Source organism: Lepidochelys kempii, unplaced genomic scaffold, assembly GCF_965140285.1.
Source record: "Lepidochelys kempii isolate rLepKem1 unplaced genomic scaffold, rLepKem1.hap1 scaffold_368, whole genome shotgun sequence".
Taxonomy (NCBI): domain Eukaryota; kingdom Metazoa; phylum Chordata; order Testudines; family Cheloniidae; genus Lepidochelys; species Lepidochelys kempii.
The window spans coordinates 24,207-42,848 of record NW_027621936.1 but is presented as its reverse complement, the minus strand read 5'-3'; the positions used below and the strand labels follow the sequence as shown (position 1 = coordinate 42,848).

At 45.5% G+C, this 18,642-nt stretch overlaps 1 protein-coding gene across 1 annotated transcript in view; it reads right to left on the bottom strand.

Annotated features, from left to right (window-relative positions):
- Window positions 1-3,205: 3,205 nt before the first annotated feature.
- The window catches only part of ARHGEF39 (Rho guanine nucleotide exchange factor 39), a 33,778-nt gene continuing 18,341 nt past the window's right edge, over window positions 3,206-18,642 (bottom strand). Inside the window, exons 5-9 of the mRNA XM_078851084.1 lie at window positions 16,516-16,644; window positions 6,917-7,146; window positions 4,862-4,950; window positions 4,481-4,597; window positions 3,206-3,497 (exon numbers count right to left, since the gene is read on the bottom strand). Coding sequence (XP_078707210.1) covers window positions 4,489-4,597; window positions 4,862-4,950; window positions 6,917-7,146; window positions 16,516-16,644 — 557 coding nt within the window. The 3' untranslated portion in view covers window positions 3,206-3,497; window positions 4,481-4,488. The remainder of the gene's footprint in view (window positions 3,498-4,480; window positions 4,598-4,861; window positions 4,951-6,916; window positions 7,147-16,515; window positions 16,645-18,642) is intronic.

Below are 18,642 nucleotides of genomic sequence, written 5' to 3'. Positions count from 1 at the left end.
ATCCCAGCCTGGGCTTTATCAAGCCTGACCTTAAAAACCTCTAAGGATGGAGATTCCACCACCTCCCCAGGTAGCCCATTCCAGTGCTTCACCACCCTCCTAGTGAAAAAGTTTTTCCTAATATCCAACCTAAACCTCCCCCATTGCAACTTGAAACCATTGCTCCTTGTTCTGTCATCTGTTATAACCGAGAACAGTCTAGATCAGTGGTTCTCAAACTTTTGTACTAGTGACCCCTTTCACATAGCAAGCCTTTGAGTGCAGCAACCCCCCCCCCCACTTATAAATGAAAAAAGCTTTTTTATATATTTAACACTATTATAAATGCTGGAGGCAAAGCAGGGTTTGGGGTGGAGGCTGAGAGCTCGTGACCCCCATGTAATAACCTTGCAACCCCCTGAAGGGTCCCGACCCCCAGATTGAGAACCCCTGGTCTAGATCCATCCTCTTTGGAACCCCCTTTCAGGTAGTTGAAAGCAGCTATCAAATCCCCCCTCATTCTTCTCTGCTGCAGACTAAACAATCCCAGTTCCCTCAGCCTCTCCTCATAAGTCATGTGTTCCAGTCCCCTAATCATTTTTGTTATCCTCTGCTGGACTCTTTCCAATTTTTCCACATCCTTCTTGTAGTGTGGGGCCCAAAACTGGAAAAAGTACTACAGATGAGGGCTTACCAGTGCCGAATAGAGGGGAAAGATCACGTCCCTCGATCTGCTGACAATGCTCCTATTTATACATCCCAAAATGCTGTTAGCCTTCTTGGCAACAAGGGCACACTGTTGACGCATATCCAGCTTCTTGTCCACTCTAACCCCTAGGTCCTTTTCAGCAGAACTGCTGCCTAGCTACTCAGTCCCTAGTCTGTAGCGGTGCATGGGATTCTTCTGTCCTAAGTGCAGGACTCTGCACTTGTCCTTGTTGAACCTCATCTGATTTCTTTTGGCCCAATCCTCTAATTTGTCTTGGTTCCTTTGTATCCTATCCCTACCCTCCAGCATATCTACCACTCCTCCCAGTTTAGGGTCATCTGCAAACTTGCTGAGGATACAATCCACGCCATCCTTCAGATCATTAATGAAGATGTTGACCAAACCGACCCAGGACCGACCCTTGGGGCACTCCACTTGATACCGGCTGCCAACTAGACATGGAACCATTGATCACTACCTGTTGAGCCTGATGATAGAGCCAGCTTTCTATCTACACCTTATAGTCCATCCAGCCCATACTTCTTTAACTTGCTGGCAAGAATACGGTGGGAGACTGTATCAAAAGCTTTACTAAAGTCAAGGAATAACACATCCACTGCTTTCCCCTCATCCATAGAGCCAGTTATCTCGTCATAGAAGGCAATTAGGTTATTCAGGCATGACTTGTCCTTGGTGAATCCATGCTGACTGTTCCTGATCACTTTCCTCTGCTCGTAGTGCTTCAAAATTGATTCTTTGAAGACCTTTGCTCCATGATTTTCTGCATTCATGTTCCAAACAAAAAGTCTAGACAAGTGCACTTTGAGCACACTGGTTGTCACTGGTAAGCTTAGAGCAGTGATACTCAGATCTTGGTGGATCAGAAGCCCAATTAATAATCAGCATTACATAAAAGAGCCACAGTAGTGTGAATTCATCATTTCATTTACTATAGTACTATTCATATTTAAACAGTATGACAGAAAATATTTAGTGATCTATTCTCACAGCAAATAAGTTGTTGAACTTAGTGCAAGTTGATAACTTAATTGGTTGATAACTTAGTAAAAGCATTCTGACTTATTAATCATAGGATTAGAAGGGACCGCAAGGGTCATTTGGTCTGCAAAGATGCAAGATTTGTGTCTAAACCATTTAAGACAGGTGGGTATCCAGTCTCCTTTTGAAAACTTACAGTGAAAAAGCTTCTACATCCTCCCAAGGCAGTTTATTCCATTGTCCTACTGTTCTTACTGTTAGGAGGTTTTGACAGTAACTCCTCGCTTAACGTTGTAGTTATGTTCCTGAAAAATGCTTCTTTAAGTGAAACGATGTTAAGCAAATCCAATTTTCCCATAAGAATGAATGTAAATTGGGGGGCGGGGGGTTAAGTTCCAGGGAAAAAAATTTCACCAGACAAAAGACACTCAAATGTGTGTGTGTGTGTGTATATATATATATATATATATATACACACAAAGTTTTAAACGAACAATTTAATACTGTACACAGCAGTGATGATTGTGAAGCTTGGTTGAGGTGGTGGAGTCAGCGGGATGAAGAGCATGGGGTATTTCCCAGGGAATGCCTTACTGATAAATGATGAACTAGCACTCGGCTGAGCCCTTAAGGGTTAACAAATTGTTGTTAATGTAGCCTCACACTCTACAAGGCACCACAGAGGGGAGACAGCATGGCAGAGGGAGACAGACACACTGTGTGTGTTTGCGTGTGTGAGAGAGAGACATGCATTGCCCCTTTAAGTAAGCTGACCCCACTCTCAGCAAGTTGAGACAGCAGCTGCTGCCAGCAAGCTCCCTCTGTCCTGAGCTCTGTAGCGTCCCCCCCACCTAATCTCTGTGGAGATAAGGTACAGGAGTGGGGGGCAGAAGCAGGGGGAGGGGGACACCTTGACTTTAGCACCCCTCTTCCACCGCCCGCCCCCCTGCACAGCAAGCAGGAGGCTCTCGGGAGCAGCTCCAAGGCGGAGGGCAGGAGCAGCACATGGCAGTGGGGAGAGAGACAGCTGAACTGCTGGCAATTGATAGTCTGCTGGGCAGCTGCTGCACAGGGAACTTAGGGTGTGGGAGCTGCTGGTCCACACTGGTTCGGAGCCCCCACCAGCTAGCTCCAACAGTCTGCCCTTTCTGCAAGCAGTGGACAAAGCAGTGAACAACATTATAAGGGAGTATTGTACAACTTTAAACAAGCGTGTTCTCTGATTGATCAGCAGTGTAACAATGAAACAACATTAACCGGGATGACTAAAGGAGGAGTTACTGTATTCAACAGGGACTGTGGTGATATTGGTGGAAGGAACTAGAAATAAAAGGTCACTGAGTGCACAGCTAGTGGAGCTTGTGTAGTTTCTGCAGGGAAGAAGATGGGGGTAGAGTGGGTCTGTTACAGTCTTATACTGCCCAGTACAAATATATTAAGTCTGTTATTCTTTTCAGGGAATAATGTCAGTTTATTATTTTAAATATTTATCCAAACACTTCAGCAAACCACAGTGGATTAGATAAAACAAGTTTATTAACTGCAAAGATGGATTTTAAGTGAGTACGAGTAATGAGCCATAAGTCAGAAATGGTTACAAGAAAAATAAAACAATCACTGGTGCCTAACAATAGATTATATTCAAAGGAAAGATTTCTCACCACATGCTTTCAGCAGTCTTGCTGACCAAACTCTTTATGTAAGGACCCCTCCCCCAGAGTCCAACCGCTGCTTCCTTTGTTTTGTCAGATGCAGAAAATGCGATGGGAAGGGAGAGAGAGTCCTCTGCCCCCTTTGAGAGCATTTCCAGCTAGAAGCAAAGCGACAGGCTGTTTGTGTGGAAGGAAACTCAAGATACAGATTTTTGCCCCTGCCCCCTTTCCTGCCAAAGAATGGCCATTTAGCAGGTAATGTCTATCAGCCTTGTTTACACCTGGCTGAGGTATCAGCTTGCCCTTTGTCTCTGACGAACAAGTTTGGGAAGTGGCCAAACCAATCTGGAAAATATACTTTTAGAGTCACAATTTCAGCTTATGCTTGTAACATCACATATAATGCTGCTACGGGCATTTTGCCATGATACTGTTGATCATCAAATTACAAGTTTTTATATGATACCTTAAAAGGCATACTTGTACAAACATTATTACAGTAGTGTGTAGGATGTGAAGGTCCACTCTTTGTGTATCCCCACAATATACACACCTAAGTTCCCTCTAAGCTTAGGGTTAGGGGTTGGAGTGAAGGTGATGTGATTGTGTTACCTACTGAAGGGCGTGAAAGTGATTTAATCAAGAAAGTTTCAGTTCCAGAGCATCGCCCAGGGACTCTGTGACAACTGGTGTGACCTCACAGCAGGCTTTCAAGGGTTGTGCGGGGGGGAGAGGCGCCCCTGCCCTGGCCTGGCCCCGCCATGGCTGGGGAGAGGTGCCTCTCCCCCGGCCCCAAGCTACTGTGGTGAGAGAGGGCTGGGGGCAGTCCTCTCTCCCCACTGCAGTCTCAGGGCAGCCTACACCCCAAACCCCTCATCTCTGGCCCCACCCCAGAGCCTGCAACCCCTGATGGAGCCCACACCCCAACTCTCTGCCCCAGTCCTGAGCCCCTTCCCGCACCCCAAACCTCTCATCCCTGGCCACACTCCAGAGCCTTCACCCCCCGTACTCCAGCCCTGAGCCCCCTCCCACACTCCAAACCCCTCAGCCCCACCCCTGTCACACATCACCTCCATATTGGTGCACATAAAATTAATTCCGAACATGGACATAAAAAATTAGAGGGAACATTGACACACACCTTTGCTCTTATAAATCCTGGCACATTTTCTGGACTGTATGGGCCTCTCTTGAGCTGACAGGTTGTTCTGTCAGGTATTCCTTCTGGCGTACAAGGGTCGGCCTGGCTTTCAGCTGCCTAGGGAGAACAACAAATGAGGAAAACCCCACTCTTAATGTTTTGTTCACCTGCACCATGAGATTATTCCTTCTAAGGCTTGCCTTCAGAGTCAAAGCTCCCTTTCCTTTCCACAATCAGCCTGGTGCTAAAGCCACTCATCTTGTGGATACACTTCCAGAAGCCCACATGATCACTTTGGTGCACTGTCCCACCTCCTACACAAGTACACATCAAGAAAAAAAGAAGTCACCTATTGAACAGCAGAAAGCAGATGAGACCTACCTGATAGCAGCTGTCAGATTTAGATACCAGTTGTTAATATCCTCCTGGTTGCTTGACATCAACAGCAGTGTCTTGTGGGGAAAGGAGAGCTGAAAGAGAACATGAGAATAGCTACACCTGGTCAGACCAATGATCCATCTAGCCTAGTATCATGTCTTCTAGCAGCAGCCAGGGCCAGATGATTCAGAGGGAAGGAACAGAAGAAGAAGGGTGTTGGACTCAACACCTATCTTTAACATTTCCTTTGCCCCAGAAAACAGCCCTGCCACAAAGACAACTAGCACCTCATCCCATCTAATTTCTGTAATCTTCCTTTTGCAATAGAAAAGCAACAGGGCTGTCCAGGCTTCACTGGCACAGAACCAGAACCAGACCTACCCTCTGGCCAATTCCAGCTGCAGATCTCAAAATACTTCACACACAATTAATATTCCTCCCAGCATCTTATGGAGGTAGTAAGTCAATGCCACCCTTGATACTCCACATAGGCTTTTCTTGTCCATTCACCACCCCTTCTGGGGGTGTGTCCACATTTGTTTGCATAAATAAAGTTCAAAAAAGCCCCTGCAAGTTCCAAAACAGTCCATTGGTTTTATCTTCTTGTTGAGTTCCTAGGCTTTTCCTGGCTATAAGTCTCAGCAGGGAAACCCCACATCCCAGATCTTTTGGCTAGAGCCTTCTCACTCCCAGCAGTCTCCAAATTTATCCTACACCCAGGCCTTCCTGCTTGGGGCCTTTCCCACATTAGCAGGCCCTATGTGGCTGGAGCCTCAGGTTTCTAGCTGGTGTCAAGGTCTTCTCTGTAGGAGCCTCTTTCTTCTTGCAGTTTCCTGAGCTTCCCCCTTCACTGCAGCCACTTGCTGTACTTTATAAGGGATTACCTGATCCAATCCAGGTGTGCCTCTGTACTAATAAGGGTTGGCTAGCCCCAGGCCCTCCAGCCCTTATGGAGCAATCCCTGCTGTCAGAGTGCTATGTCAACAGGAGAGCTTCTCTGGCTGACAATCCACCTCCCCAAGAGGTGGTATCTAACTATGCTGACGGGAAAAGCTCTCCTCTCAGCATAGGGGCATCTTCTTTTACAGATTTACTTTATATATTGAGAAACCAGCCCAGAAAGGAAGCCTCTTGCTCAAGGTCACAGTCCAAGTCTGTGGTGAATCCAGTAGAACCCAGGAGACCACACTCCCTGTACTGCATTTTAATGTGGCTCTGTTCTCAGAAGTAACTATACATGGAAGCATAGGGTCTTAGTTTAAATGTAAATTGAGCAATTTGCTTTAGCATTATTGGGACAAGTCAGGAGATGTTTTTCTAACTGCAGGCACTTCAAATGACCTCTGGGATGCTTCTACCCAAGGCATTATAACCCCTAACAGGAGAAGCCCTTGCAGCCAAAAGGCAGGTCCTTCACTGAAAAGACATAGGGGAAGAAAGAAAAGCAGCCATGAGGAGGAGCTCCACCCTTGGCAACAGTTCCAAAGCATCTCTCCACATGTTAGCTGGCAGGATTTCAGATGAGCCAAAGCCCTAGTGACCATTCTGTTGCCTTTTACTTACCATGCTGCCTTGGGGCCAGTTTGGAAGTAGCCTCTTTGTGGATGCACTGGGGACAGCACAATGAGCAGAATCCTCCCAGGCACTGCTTCCTCTGTGTACTCCTAAGGGCACAAGGGGCCATGCCCCTACCCCGAGCAAATCAAGTACAGCAGTGAGAGGAGGCTGCACACCAGGGCGGTCAGAGCGGAACTGTGCCTCCCACAGAGGTGATGTGGGCTCTTCTCTCCCTCGCTCTTCCCTCTGCAGTGAAGCCTCCCTACCACAATCTAGCTCTTTATATTTTTCATTGCCACTATTTTACCCTCTCTAGTCTGCTGCTCCTGCAGCAATTAAGAGACTCACTGTGGCTCTCCCCATCATTGCCTCAGCCACAGTGGTAAGTTATACCCACTATCCTCTCTCACATTCATTCTATTTTAGATCAGGATGTGTTTGTGGGCAGGGGGCAGAAATGAGGGCTGTAGGAGCTGCAGCGAGAAACTGAGAGAAACTTACACTGAGCAGCCCTCCCTGGCTCTGGGTATGGCCAAACACTTTATCCACTGTGCACTGGTTAAGTGGATAGACTGCCTGGCAAGAAAACTTGTCCGAGTTCAGGGGATGCAGTGGGTGGCAGGGCTTCGTCGCAACCAAGATATCGGAGAAGAGGAAGAACATCTTACGCTTCACTTCTTCGCCCTTTGTGGGTACCACCATGAGCCAGCCTTCTTGGATATACCAGCGCCCTAGTTGTTGGGGGGGGGAAAGCACAACTGTGAGATGGGACTCAGTGGTGACACAGGCAGTATCCATTGAAGGAATAAAGTGAACTACTCTTACAGATTACTGGGTTTTAAATAAACTATTAATCACTCAGGAAATAGCCCTTGATGTGACTGAGGGCAGGGTGAAGAAACCTCTGCTCAATGTGCAAAAAGTGCTCAGAAAAAGCATGCAGGCATGAATAAAAAAGTGTTATATACATGTGGAGTGATACTGAATTATAATGTCATTATAAAAGTAATGGGACACCCCACCTGGCGTATTGTGTTCAGATCTGCTCACCCACCCTACTTCAAAAAGAATGCAACAGAAATAGAAGGGTTGAGACTAAGGGGATATGATAGAGGGATACAAAATAATAAAGGGGATAGAAAAAGTAAATCAATCAGGAACTTCTGTTCATCCTCTCCATATAATACAAGGGAAAAGGCAGCAAATTAACATCTATTTCATGCACTGCATCATTAGCTTGGCATTCACTGCCACATGGTAAAGAGCTTACCAGGGTGTTTTAAAAAAAAGATGGGGTCTCTGTAAGTACCGTGAGAACATGCACAACTTTATTATATTTAATGTAAGATAAAAAGGGACATGATCCCTCCTGGTTCAGGACAAACTAACCTCAAATTGATGGGAATTAGGAAGAAACTTGCCCATGGGTAGGTTATTCATTCCACTGTGATCATCTAGTCTGACCTGAATAACACAGGCCAGAGAATTTCAGCAGCATTTTGTACATCAAGCCTGTAACTTCTGGGTTGAACTAGAACATATATCCTTTAGAAAAAGGCATCCAGTCTTGATGTAGAAACTTCAAATTATGAAGAATCCACCAATGTCCCTTGGCATAGTGTTTTAATTGCTAATTACCTTCACTTAAAAGTTCTCCTTATTTCCACTTGGAATTTGTTTTGTTTCACGTTCCAGCCATCAGATCTCACTATGCCTCTGTTTGCTAGATTCAAGAGCTCCCTGTGACAAAGTGGGAATTTTCTATATTTTTATGAATCCCATATGTGCCTCAGTTTCTCCTATATGGTATATTGTTACCCAGTGGGAAGACATTGACTGTTTGCTTTCAGGGCATGCTAGGAGACATGGGTATGGATGTTGCCTAGCTATTTGGGCCTTAGTCCCCATATGAATGGAGCATCTGAAAAGACAATGGCAAATCCAAATCACTGCCGTATTGATACCTAGCAACCAAATGACCCAGCAGGAGATGGACTTCCTCACCTCTTTGCAGGGAAGCTGCAGCTCAAGAACAAAGGTGTGAAGTGGGGAGATAGGTTGGCTGCTGGACGGAGACTGGACTCTCATCTGGAGGCTAAGCAAGGAGGTGAGACTGAGGCCAGGTCTAGAATACCGACCTAGATCAGTATAACTACATCACTCAGGGGTGTGAAAAATCCACCTAACCTAATCCATCCAACCTAACCCCACCATGTAGACCAGGGGTCTCAAACTCAATTTACCTAGGATAGGATACAGAGGGCCCTAGACAAATTAGAGGATTGGGCCAAAAGAAATCTGATGAGGTTCAACAAGGACAAATGCAGAGTCCTGCACTTAGGACGGAAGAATCCGATGCACCGCTACAGACTAGGGACCGAATGGCTCAGCAGCCGTTCGGCAGAAAAGAACCTAGGGGTTACAGTGGACGAGAAGCTGGATATGAGTCAACAGTGTGCCCTTGTTGCCAAGAAGGCCAATGGCATTTTGGGATGTATATGTAGGGGCATTGCCAGCAGATTGAGGGACATGATCGTTCCCCTCTATTTGACATTGGTGAGGCCTCATCTGGAGTACTGTGTCCAGTTTTGGGCCCCACACTATAAGGTGGTTGTGGAAAAATTGGAAAGAGTCCAGCGGAGGGCAAAAAAATGATTAGGGGACTGGAACACATGACTTATGAGGAGAGGCTGAGGGAACTGGGATTGTTTAGTCTGCAGCAGAGAAGAATGAGGGGGGATTTGATAGCTGCTTTCAACTACCTGAAAGGGGGTTCCAAAGAGGATGGATCTAGACTGTTCTCAGTGGGAGCTGTTCTCAGCGGTAGCTGATGACAGAACAAGGAGTAATGGTCTCAAGTTGCAGTGGGGGAGGTTTAGGTTGGATATTCGAAAAACCTTTTTCACCAGGAGGGTGGTGAAACACTGGAATGCATTACCTAGGGAGGTGGTGGAATCTCCTTCCTTAGATATTTTTAAGGTTAGGCTTGAGAAAGCCCTGGCTGGGATGATTTAGTTGGGGATTGGTCCTGCTTTGAGCAGGAGGTTGGACTAGATGACCTCCTGAGGTCCCTTCCAACCCTGATATTCTATGATTCTATGAATGCATGTACAATCAAGCTCTTGAAGAATGAGTTGGTTTTCCTTATAAAAATGAAATACTTGTTTTTAAATAATGTTTAAGTATAATTATTTATAATTTTTTTTTTATCACCTCTGCTGAATGAGCACACCCTGCCTTGTTTACTGGATGAGATACTGGTCATACATAAATAACAGTACCTGATCATATAACTAAAGACTAATGTAATGCATATGCACAAACAGGACACATGTTAAGGTTATACAGAAAAACTTAACGTTGGCCATTTCCTGGTTTTTGAGTGTTTATATGGAATTTCCTGGTACATTTTTTATTAGGGCTGTTGATTAATGGCAGTTAACTCATGCAATTAACTAAAAAAAAATTATTCACGTAGCTGAGGTTGCGTAACTACCATCTATCCTCCCCCCGTGTAGACCAGGCCTAATAAACCTGACTGTTTTGACAATACTGTTTGAGTGTCACTGCAGATGCTTTATGAGGTGGGTTAATCCCTGAAGAGTGTACAAGTCTATACCAAGAATCTATCTAAGTTGGACTTGTTGAACAGAGCTCATGATGTGAAGCAGCAGTGCTGGAGTCCCAGGAGTACAATCTAAGGAGGTGGTGAGGCCCCCTAACTTACCCTGGAAGAAGAGTGAGAGCCCTTGGGGAGGGGAAGAGGGGTGTCTGGCAAATTGAAGGGATTCCTCCAAGAGACTGTCCCCAAGATGGAGCATAGCACTGATCCTGTTGACCTGTGACATCCCCTATCAGACATTTTCTCCCTGTGTAGGTATCTTTAGATCATAATTTAGCTTATATAAGAAAAGGTTGAGAGACTTAAGGAGTTTGCTGTAAGGCAGATTTCCCAGATCTCTAATTCTTGTAGCACTTCTCTGAACCATCTGCAATTTTTCCAGTGTGCTTTCCAAAGAATTGGACACAGTAGGCCGGTAGTGCCCTCTGTTCCTGTGTTTATACCACCAAGAACTGCATTTTCCCAGTGGAATGCTGTGAACAAAACTGCTATGTTCAGTTGTTTATCTACAATGACCTTCAAAGGTGGAATTCACAAGGGGAACGTAGGTGCGGCAATACTTTTATGTCACTTGCTGCAAGAGGAATTTACAACCCTGTGTTTGGCACCCTGGTTCCCTATACAATGCATGGAAAGAGTTAGTGACCTAAGAATGGGATTAGCAAAAGCCAGCATACTGAGTGCGGAACCACCTAAGCTAGCCAGTAGGAAATGGCAGAGAGGGGCACAGTGCCTAAGTGCCTTTGAGGGTTGGGGCTTAAATCCAGGACAGAGGAAGGTGCCTCCCTCTACTTGGGATTCACAGCCATGAACCCTGTCCTTGCGTTCGGTGCTTAAGCCGGGTCAGTCCTTTTTCAAGGAAAGTAAAAGGGAAGAAAACACAAATGGAAGAAAATGGTGGTACCCCTCTTTTAGGTGAGTGCTCTAACTACTGGTCTACCATGTGTGAGACCTAGGTTCAATTTCCTCCTCTGCCTGATGTAGAGAAGGGATTTGAACTTGAGTCTCCCCTTTGCTGGTAGGGTGCTCTAACCACTGGGATATGGGGTATTCCAGGAAAGGGCTCTCAGTCTCTTCTGTTGAAGCTGTTCCACTGTGTGTAAACGTATATAAGATTCCAGAAATGTCACTCTGAAGCTTAAAATGTCTGTTAAGTCAACATTAAATGAAGGAAGCCGCTACAAGCATGGTTGTGAGCTTATGCTGTTCAAAATACCACCAGGCTGAATCATCATGGTCTGTTATTGTTCAGTTTATACGTTCTCAGCCATTTTGACTTTATGAATTACACCAATGCAATATACAGCTATGCTAAGGCTGTAGCTATGCCATGCCAAAAGTTCTAGACCACTGTGATATCCAATTTAACTCAACCAATCACCACCCTTAGTCTACAGGTAATTTGTATGCAACAGTTTCATTGGTTATATGAGGGAGACTGCACAGATGGTGGACTACTTGGCCCAGCTGCCACATCCAAGTGCCCAACCACCACCTACACAAATCCACAAAATCTCCCAATACAACACCCACCAGACACAAATCAATACAACCATCCATACAGCAAGACAATCAGCACACACAATAACCCCCACGTAGCCTTTATTTTAAATTGACTGGATCGTCTTGTGTTAAACTATAGTGTCTCTAGAGAGTGAGCTCAGCCCCTGTTGTGCTCCAGTTTTCAGATCAATAGGGAGAAAGTTACCCTTTAGGATTCTTTTAGATTGGAAGAGTGAGGAGTACACAAAGAATGACTACAGTAACCACAAAAACACTTACAAGCAAGAAGATTTTGTTCGTATTATAAATTACACTCACATGCACATCTACACAATGTGAGAGAGCCAAAGCAATAGCCAATGCCATATTCATACTCACATACTGGATCTCTCATTGACAGGTGGTCATTGATAGAGGGTAGTTCCTGCTTGGGTCATCCCAAATACATCCTCCCTTTGAGTCTTCGCACTTTAGCCCAGCCAGGGCACCTCTATCTTGTTCTGATGACACCTAACACCTTATGCATATGCATAAGGGTTCCAACCCTCTTTTTCCTTATCTGTTCTTCCCCACCCCATACATTTTGGAGTGCGTTCTTACAACTACAATATCCGCCTGCTGAAGTGAAGAAACAGATTGACAGAGGCAGAAGAGTACCCAGAAGTTACCTACTACAGGACAGGCCCAACAAAGAAAATATCAGAATGCCACTAGCCATCACCTTCAGCCCCCAACTAAAACCTCTCCAACGCATCATCAAGGATCTACAACCTATCCTGAAGGATGACCCATCACTCTCACAGATCTTGGGAGACAGGCCAGTCCTTGCTTACAGACAGCCCCCCAACCTGAAGCAAATACGCACCAGCAACCACACACCGCACAACGAAAGCACTAACCCAGGAACCTATCCTTGCAACAAAGCCCGTTGCCAACTGTGTCCACATATCTATTCAGGGGACACCATCATATGGCCTAATCACATCAGCCACATTATCAGAGGCTTGTTCACCTGCGCATCTACCAATGTGATATATGCCATCATGTGCCAGCAATGCCCCTCTGCCATGTACATTGGCCAAACTGGTCAGTTTCTATGTAAACGAATAAATGGACACAAATCAGACGTCAAGAATAACAACATTCAAAAACCAGTCGGAGAACACTTCAATCTCTTTGGTCACTAGATTACAGACCTAAAAGTGGCAATTCTTCTAACAAAAAGACTTCAAAAACAGACTCCAACGAGAGACGGCTGAATTGGAATTAATTTGCAAACTGGATACAATTAACTTAGGCTTGAATAAAGACTGGGAGTGGATGTGTCATTACACAAAGTAAAACTATTTCATGCATCCGATGAAGTGAGCTGTAGCTCACGACAGCTTATGCTCAAATAAATTGGTTAGTCTCTAAGGTGCCACAAGTACTCCTTTTCTATTTCCCCTTGTTTATTTCCCCTCCTACTGTTCTTGTAAAGTGCTGGAAATGGCCCACCTTGATTATCACTACAAAAGGTCCCCCCGCCCCCCACCGCTCTCCTGCTGGTAATAGCTCACCTTTCCTGATCACTCTTGTTACAGTCTGTATGGTTACATCCATTGTTTCATGTTCTCTGTGTATATAAAATCTCCCCACTATATTTTCCACTGTACACATCCGATGAAGTGAGCTGTAGCTCACGAAAGCTTATGCTCTAATAGATTTGTTAGTCTCTAAGGTGCCATAAGTACTCTTCCACTTTTCATAGGGTATTCTCTTTGTTCCCTTTATTATTAGCAGCATCTTATTAACATTTATGCGCATATGTTCCTGTGTTCTGTTCTGTGGTCAAAACAGAACTTTCCATGATGTTCCAGTCAGGTACCTTGCAGTCTAGATGGATACATGGTGTTCTATTTTTCCATAACATCACCTATTGGCACATCCTTTATAGTAATCTTATAGTTTTACTGGCATAGGGTCAATCTTTGGTCACCCACTCATGACAAGTATCCTTAAGACTGAAGTCTAGAGTGGCTACGCTGAAATCATGCAGGCCTTACCCAGTAGGCCTTGCATTACAGCCTTGTTTTACTAAAACCTAATACACATCCATTGCTCCTAAATACTTTTCAGTCTTATACTCCCATAGTCCTATCCTACTAATAACTATGCATCACATATTGATTACATATGAGTTAACCATGACAATAATACAATTAAATGATAAAATCAACTGATTTGGCTACACCAAATATCACTCCAAAGCCTCAAACGAGTCACTGTGAAGTGATGGATACAGCTACAATGGGGAAGAACTCTTTGTTCAAAATAGCAGCAGATTGAATCATGACTGGCATTCATGATCTGTTACCCTCCAATTTTTAAAGTCTCAGCCATTTTTGGTGGGTTTTTTTAAACCACATGACTTTAGGAATTACACCCATGTGACAGCATGGACTTGCAATTACTAGTAATGAAATATGCATTGGAGAAGGGGACTGAACCTGGGTCTGCCTGCTACATGGGGACTGCCCTAACCACTGGACTATAGACAGCCATTCTAATTCTCTGGCCCAATGTGTATTTGATTATTTTACACACAGTGGAACAGGTTCAACAGGAGAGACAGAGCACCCTGCCCCAGAATACCCCATAGCTCAGTGGTTAGGGTACTCTCCTGGGAGGTGGGAAACCGCAGTTAAAATCTCTACTCCACAGCTGGCAGTGGTGGGAATTTAACCTGTCTCTCCCACATCCTGAGTGCGTGCCTTAACCACTAGGCTAAGTTATAGCTGTTCCCCCACCTTGTGCCATTTTGTGTAGGTTTAGGGGTGCTCCAAGCATGCCTACTGGATCAGACCCTAAAAGCAAGATAGGAAGGAGAACACCAGTCTGGAGAATGCCACTGTGGTTTAGGTACAAGTTAGGGACCAAACTGGTGGTCAGTGTCAGGACTGAGGTAGCTTTGTGCACGCACAGCCACTGAAATGTAGTTACCTCGTGAACTTTAATGACACAAATTTAGGTGCCTAGGGACTTTAGGCACCTTCAGGGTTAGGAGACAGCCAAGCAAGGGTTTTGCATACACTAGTGGTGCCTAACTGCCACTTTAAGCACCAAGTCCCCCTTCTGAATCCAACTCTAAGTGCTTTCCAGAGTCTCTGGTTTTCAGATTATCAACCTCCATTTCTAATGTATAAGATTGTACTTGGCTATACTGAAAAGCATATATTATTGTTTGATTTTGACTAGTTTATCTAGCTACACTGATGATCACTCATCATTTTCCACCCCCAACAGTGTAATTTAGAAACTTTATCAGCTCCTGTGACGTAGCTAGGAGTGGAAATTTGGGTGGGCCGCGACTTTTGGCTGGACGGACAATGACAGACTGCGGTAGCTCAGCTTCTCCCCCCGATGCCACACCCTCTTCCTAGGACTTCCCCTGCTGACCTGGGCACGTGTATGGGGTTGCTCAAAAAATGGCAAAGCAGAGCTGTAGGAGCGTAGCTTTCTGAAGGGCAGGCACATAGCGCCGTCCTGGATTTCAGGTGCCCAGGGATTTAAATATGACTACTTTTGGGGGGCACTTTAAATGCCGGGCCCTCACCCAATGCCCCTGGGCCCTGCTGCTTCCTCCACCCCCCGACTGATCCTGGGCTCCAAACACTTACTGGAGGCTGCAGGTGAGAAAGGGACAGAACTCAGCAGGCTTCCCGGGCCCCATCTCGTAGAACTCTGCTGCCAGCCCAGTTTCCCTGCTCTGGGCACCATAGGCACTGACTCTGTGGGTACTCCAGGGCTGCAGCACCCATGGGGAAAAATCAGTGGATGCTCTGTACCCACCGGCAGCCAAGATCCCCGCCCCACCTCCTCCTCCACCTCCTCCTCCCCTGAGCACGCCGCGTCCCCGCTCCTCCGCCTACCTCCTAGTGCTTGCCACTGCCAAACAGCTGTAGCAAGCTCCGGGAGGGAGGGGAAGGAGTGGGAACATGGCACGCTCAGGGGAAGAGGCGGGGACGGGGCTGGAATGGGGGCAGGGCAGGGGTGGAGTTGGGGTGGGGCCAGGGTCAGAGGAGGGGTCGAGCACCCACCAGTGCCAGTAGAAGTCGGCACCTATGCTGGGCGCCATCTAGTGGGGCTCAGTGAGAGTACTAGCTGCAGTGTGGGGGTGTACCCATGCTCTCCTCCCCCTCCGTTGCTGTCCCTGAGTGACGCTCCAGGCCGCTATGGCAGCGCTACGGCAGCTCAGATTTGGGTGGGCCTGGATGCTAAATGGGTGGACTGGCCCACCCGAGGCTATGACCCTGATCAGTAGGTATGTTATCATTAACAATATTAGTCTGCACTGGCACAGAACCCATGCCTGCACCCACCTTCCTCAAAAGACATATTATACTGGCCACTCTTAGAAACAGGAGACTTGACTAGATGGACCATTAGGTTGATCTAGTGTTGCAATTCTTGTCAACCAACATTCCTTGATTTTACCCGTGCACTGCAGAGGCAAAACACCAGTTCCCATGCCACCAGAACATATTGGAGTCTTGCATTAGGGAGGGGAGGGGTGGGGGAAGAGGGGAGCTCACATGAGGGATGAAAACACAACTGTCAGCTTTCTCTACATATTAAAAGATGAGGTAGAGACATTAGCTACATTTTTCCAAACTAATGTCCATGAGCTACTTTGGATCATTTTCCTGTCCTCACTGCAAGTCATAAATTCCTCCCAATTGAGCGTTACCTACAAGTGCCATTAACCTGCTACTTACCTCCACTTCCAGGTCATTAAATGAAGATTGTGAATCCAACCAGGCAGCCCCACACCCTGGGGGCCCACTAGTCGCCTCTCTCATTCATAATTTCCATTTATCATACCCTGTTTGTGAGACATTAGCCAATTTTCCTCCCCAAGTCTATTTGAATTGAATCAAAAGCGATCACAAAGCTGCCTCCAATTCACTTAGTCTGGCTGATGAGTAGGACCCACCTGGAGTCAGCACCTTGGTCTTCCGTCCTTTGAGCAGTTTCTGGACCCGAAGCAGTTGCATTGAGTTCTCACGGCTGCAAATTGTGCTATGGACCCACTGAGACACCTCAGAAACAGATTTCACAGCTTCTGAAATTAGCATAGCACATCAATAAAAAAAACAAACACTTCACTGCTAGAGATCTACATCAGGTTGGGTAATAGACAAAATTGCCAGCATTGGAGAATGTTAGGGGGCTTATTCCTTCACCCACTTACTTCCCTGGTCCTTCTCGCATGAACAGAGAGCAACAATACCCGAAGTCCAAAGGTGCAAACAATTCGATGTTTATTGGGGTGAACTTCCAGCAAGCATGATTCCAGTTTCCTTCCTTAGTATCCTCCTTCCCAGCTCTGACACCACAGAGCCTTACACCTGTGTCCCTGTTCCCATTTCCCCCTTTAGCAAAACATGATTCCAATTTTCTTACCCCCATTCCCTGTTCCCATCTCACACACCCACATGCCCACCCCCACCCACACCCAGTCACTTCCTCATTGACTACAGATTATATAGTAAAACTTGAGTTCTGCTTAGCTATACCTTAACCAATCATTTTCCTGAAATTTAACTAACCAATCCTAACATATTGTAACAAGATTATGTAACCAATTATATCCCACCACCTCAATTAGTTTACACCCAGCAAAATTAATTATACAGCAGACAGGAACAATCACAGAACCAGACAGAGATTATACAGACAAACAACAGCAAAGTGGGAACTATAATGACAAAACAATACAGAAGTGAGGATTTCACATCCCAGCTATTGATAAGTGAGTTCTTGCCAGACAGGATGCTATCAAACTAAGTTTCCTTTTACATTTTCTAGGCACTTCCCTTTCTCTGGAGGTGATAGGAATACAGTCCTGTCCTGATAGTGCCTAACAGCCCAATAACACCTTATTTCAATGTGACTAGTTTGGAATGTGAGGATGTGACCGTTCGCTTCCCAGCTTATGGCTGCCTCTGCTGCTTAGCCAAAGGCCTGAGCCTAAGCACAGGGCCACAAACTGTCACAGTAAGAGAAGGCCCTTAGACTGGCAGACAGTGGTTTTGATTCTTTCTTTTATACCTCTATCACTAGCCAAGTGATAAGAATACACCTAAATTCTTAGAGTATAGGCCTTTACAGACAGGCCTGAATATCTATATCCTAACAGAGAAGAGTGCATGTAAGTGGCTCTACCCAATCCTAGCGCTGAAATCTGGGAGTTGAGGAGGTTACTTACCTGTAACTGGAGGTTCTTCGAGATGTGTGGCCCCTCTCTGTATTTCAAAAGTGGGCGTACTTGCGCGCCATAGGTGAAAGTTTAGCAGGGTCAGTGACCTGCACCTGAGTCATACATTGCCTCATGCTACAGACAAGGTTATAAGAAGCCATGCAGGGCGATGCCCCTTCAGTCACCCTCTCACCACTAAGTAGCGCAGTCTGCAGTAGGGGGGATGGTGAGTGGGTGTGACCAGGTGTCTGGATGGGCCACACTGACAATGCCACACTCAGGGCAGACTGCAAGAAATAGGGCTGATAATCCCCAAAACTGGCGGTTTATTCTGTAATTAGATTCACCAGTCCAGTAATAAGAGAGCTATCTGTAGTGCCACACTGGTTAATAAGAAACCAAACACAATCTCCTTTAGATATTCCAGCTCTTGGATCCCATCTAGACAACCAAGTCTAATATAGTGAGGGGTTACTGAAAAGCCTATTCACCATACTTTAAGTTCTACCAATCCCAAAGGTATTGGACACTTACCCGTAGGTCAATATGAATCTCAGATCTTACCCAAATACCTGCTTACAGCCAATCCTTAATAACTAAGATTTATTATTAAAAGGAAAAGGAGAGAAGAGAGTTATAACTGGCTAAGGAATCATATACATACAATTGATTGCAAAGTTCTTATATCAGGTTTGTAGAAGTGATGAAATAAACTTCTCATTTGCAAAAGTCTCTCTGGAAATTACCCAGACAGATTAAGGGTTATCAGTCCTTGTTTTGAGCTTCCTTGTTAATAATCCAGTCCAGAAAAATGAAGCAGGAAATGAAGATAAAATGGAGATGTCTCAGGTGCCTTTTTAT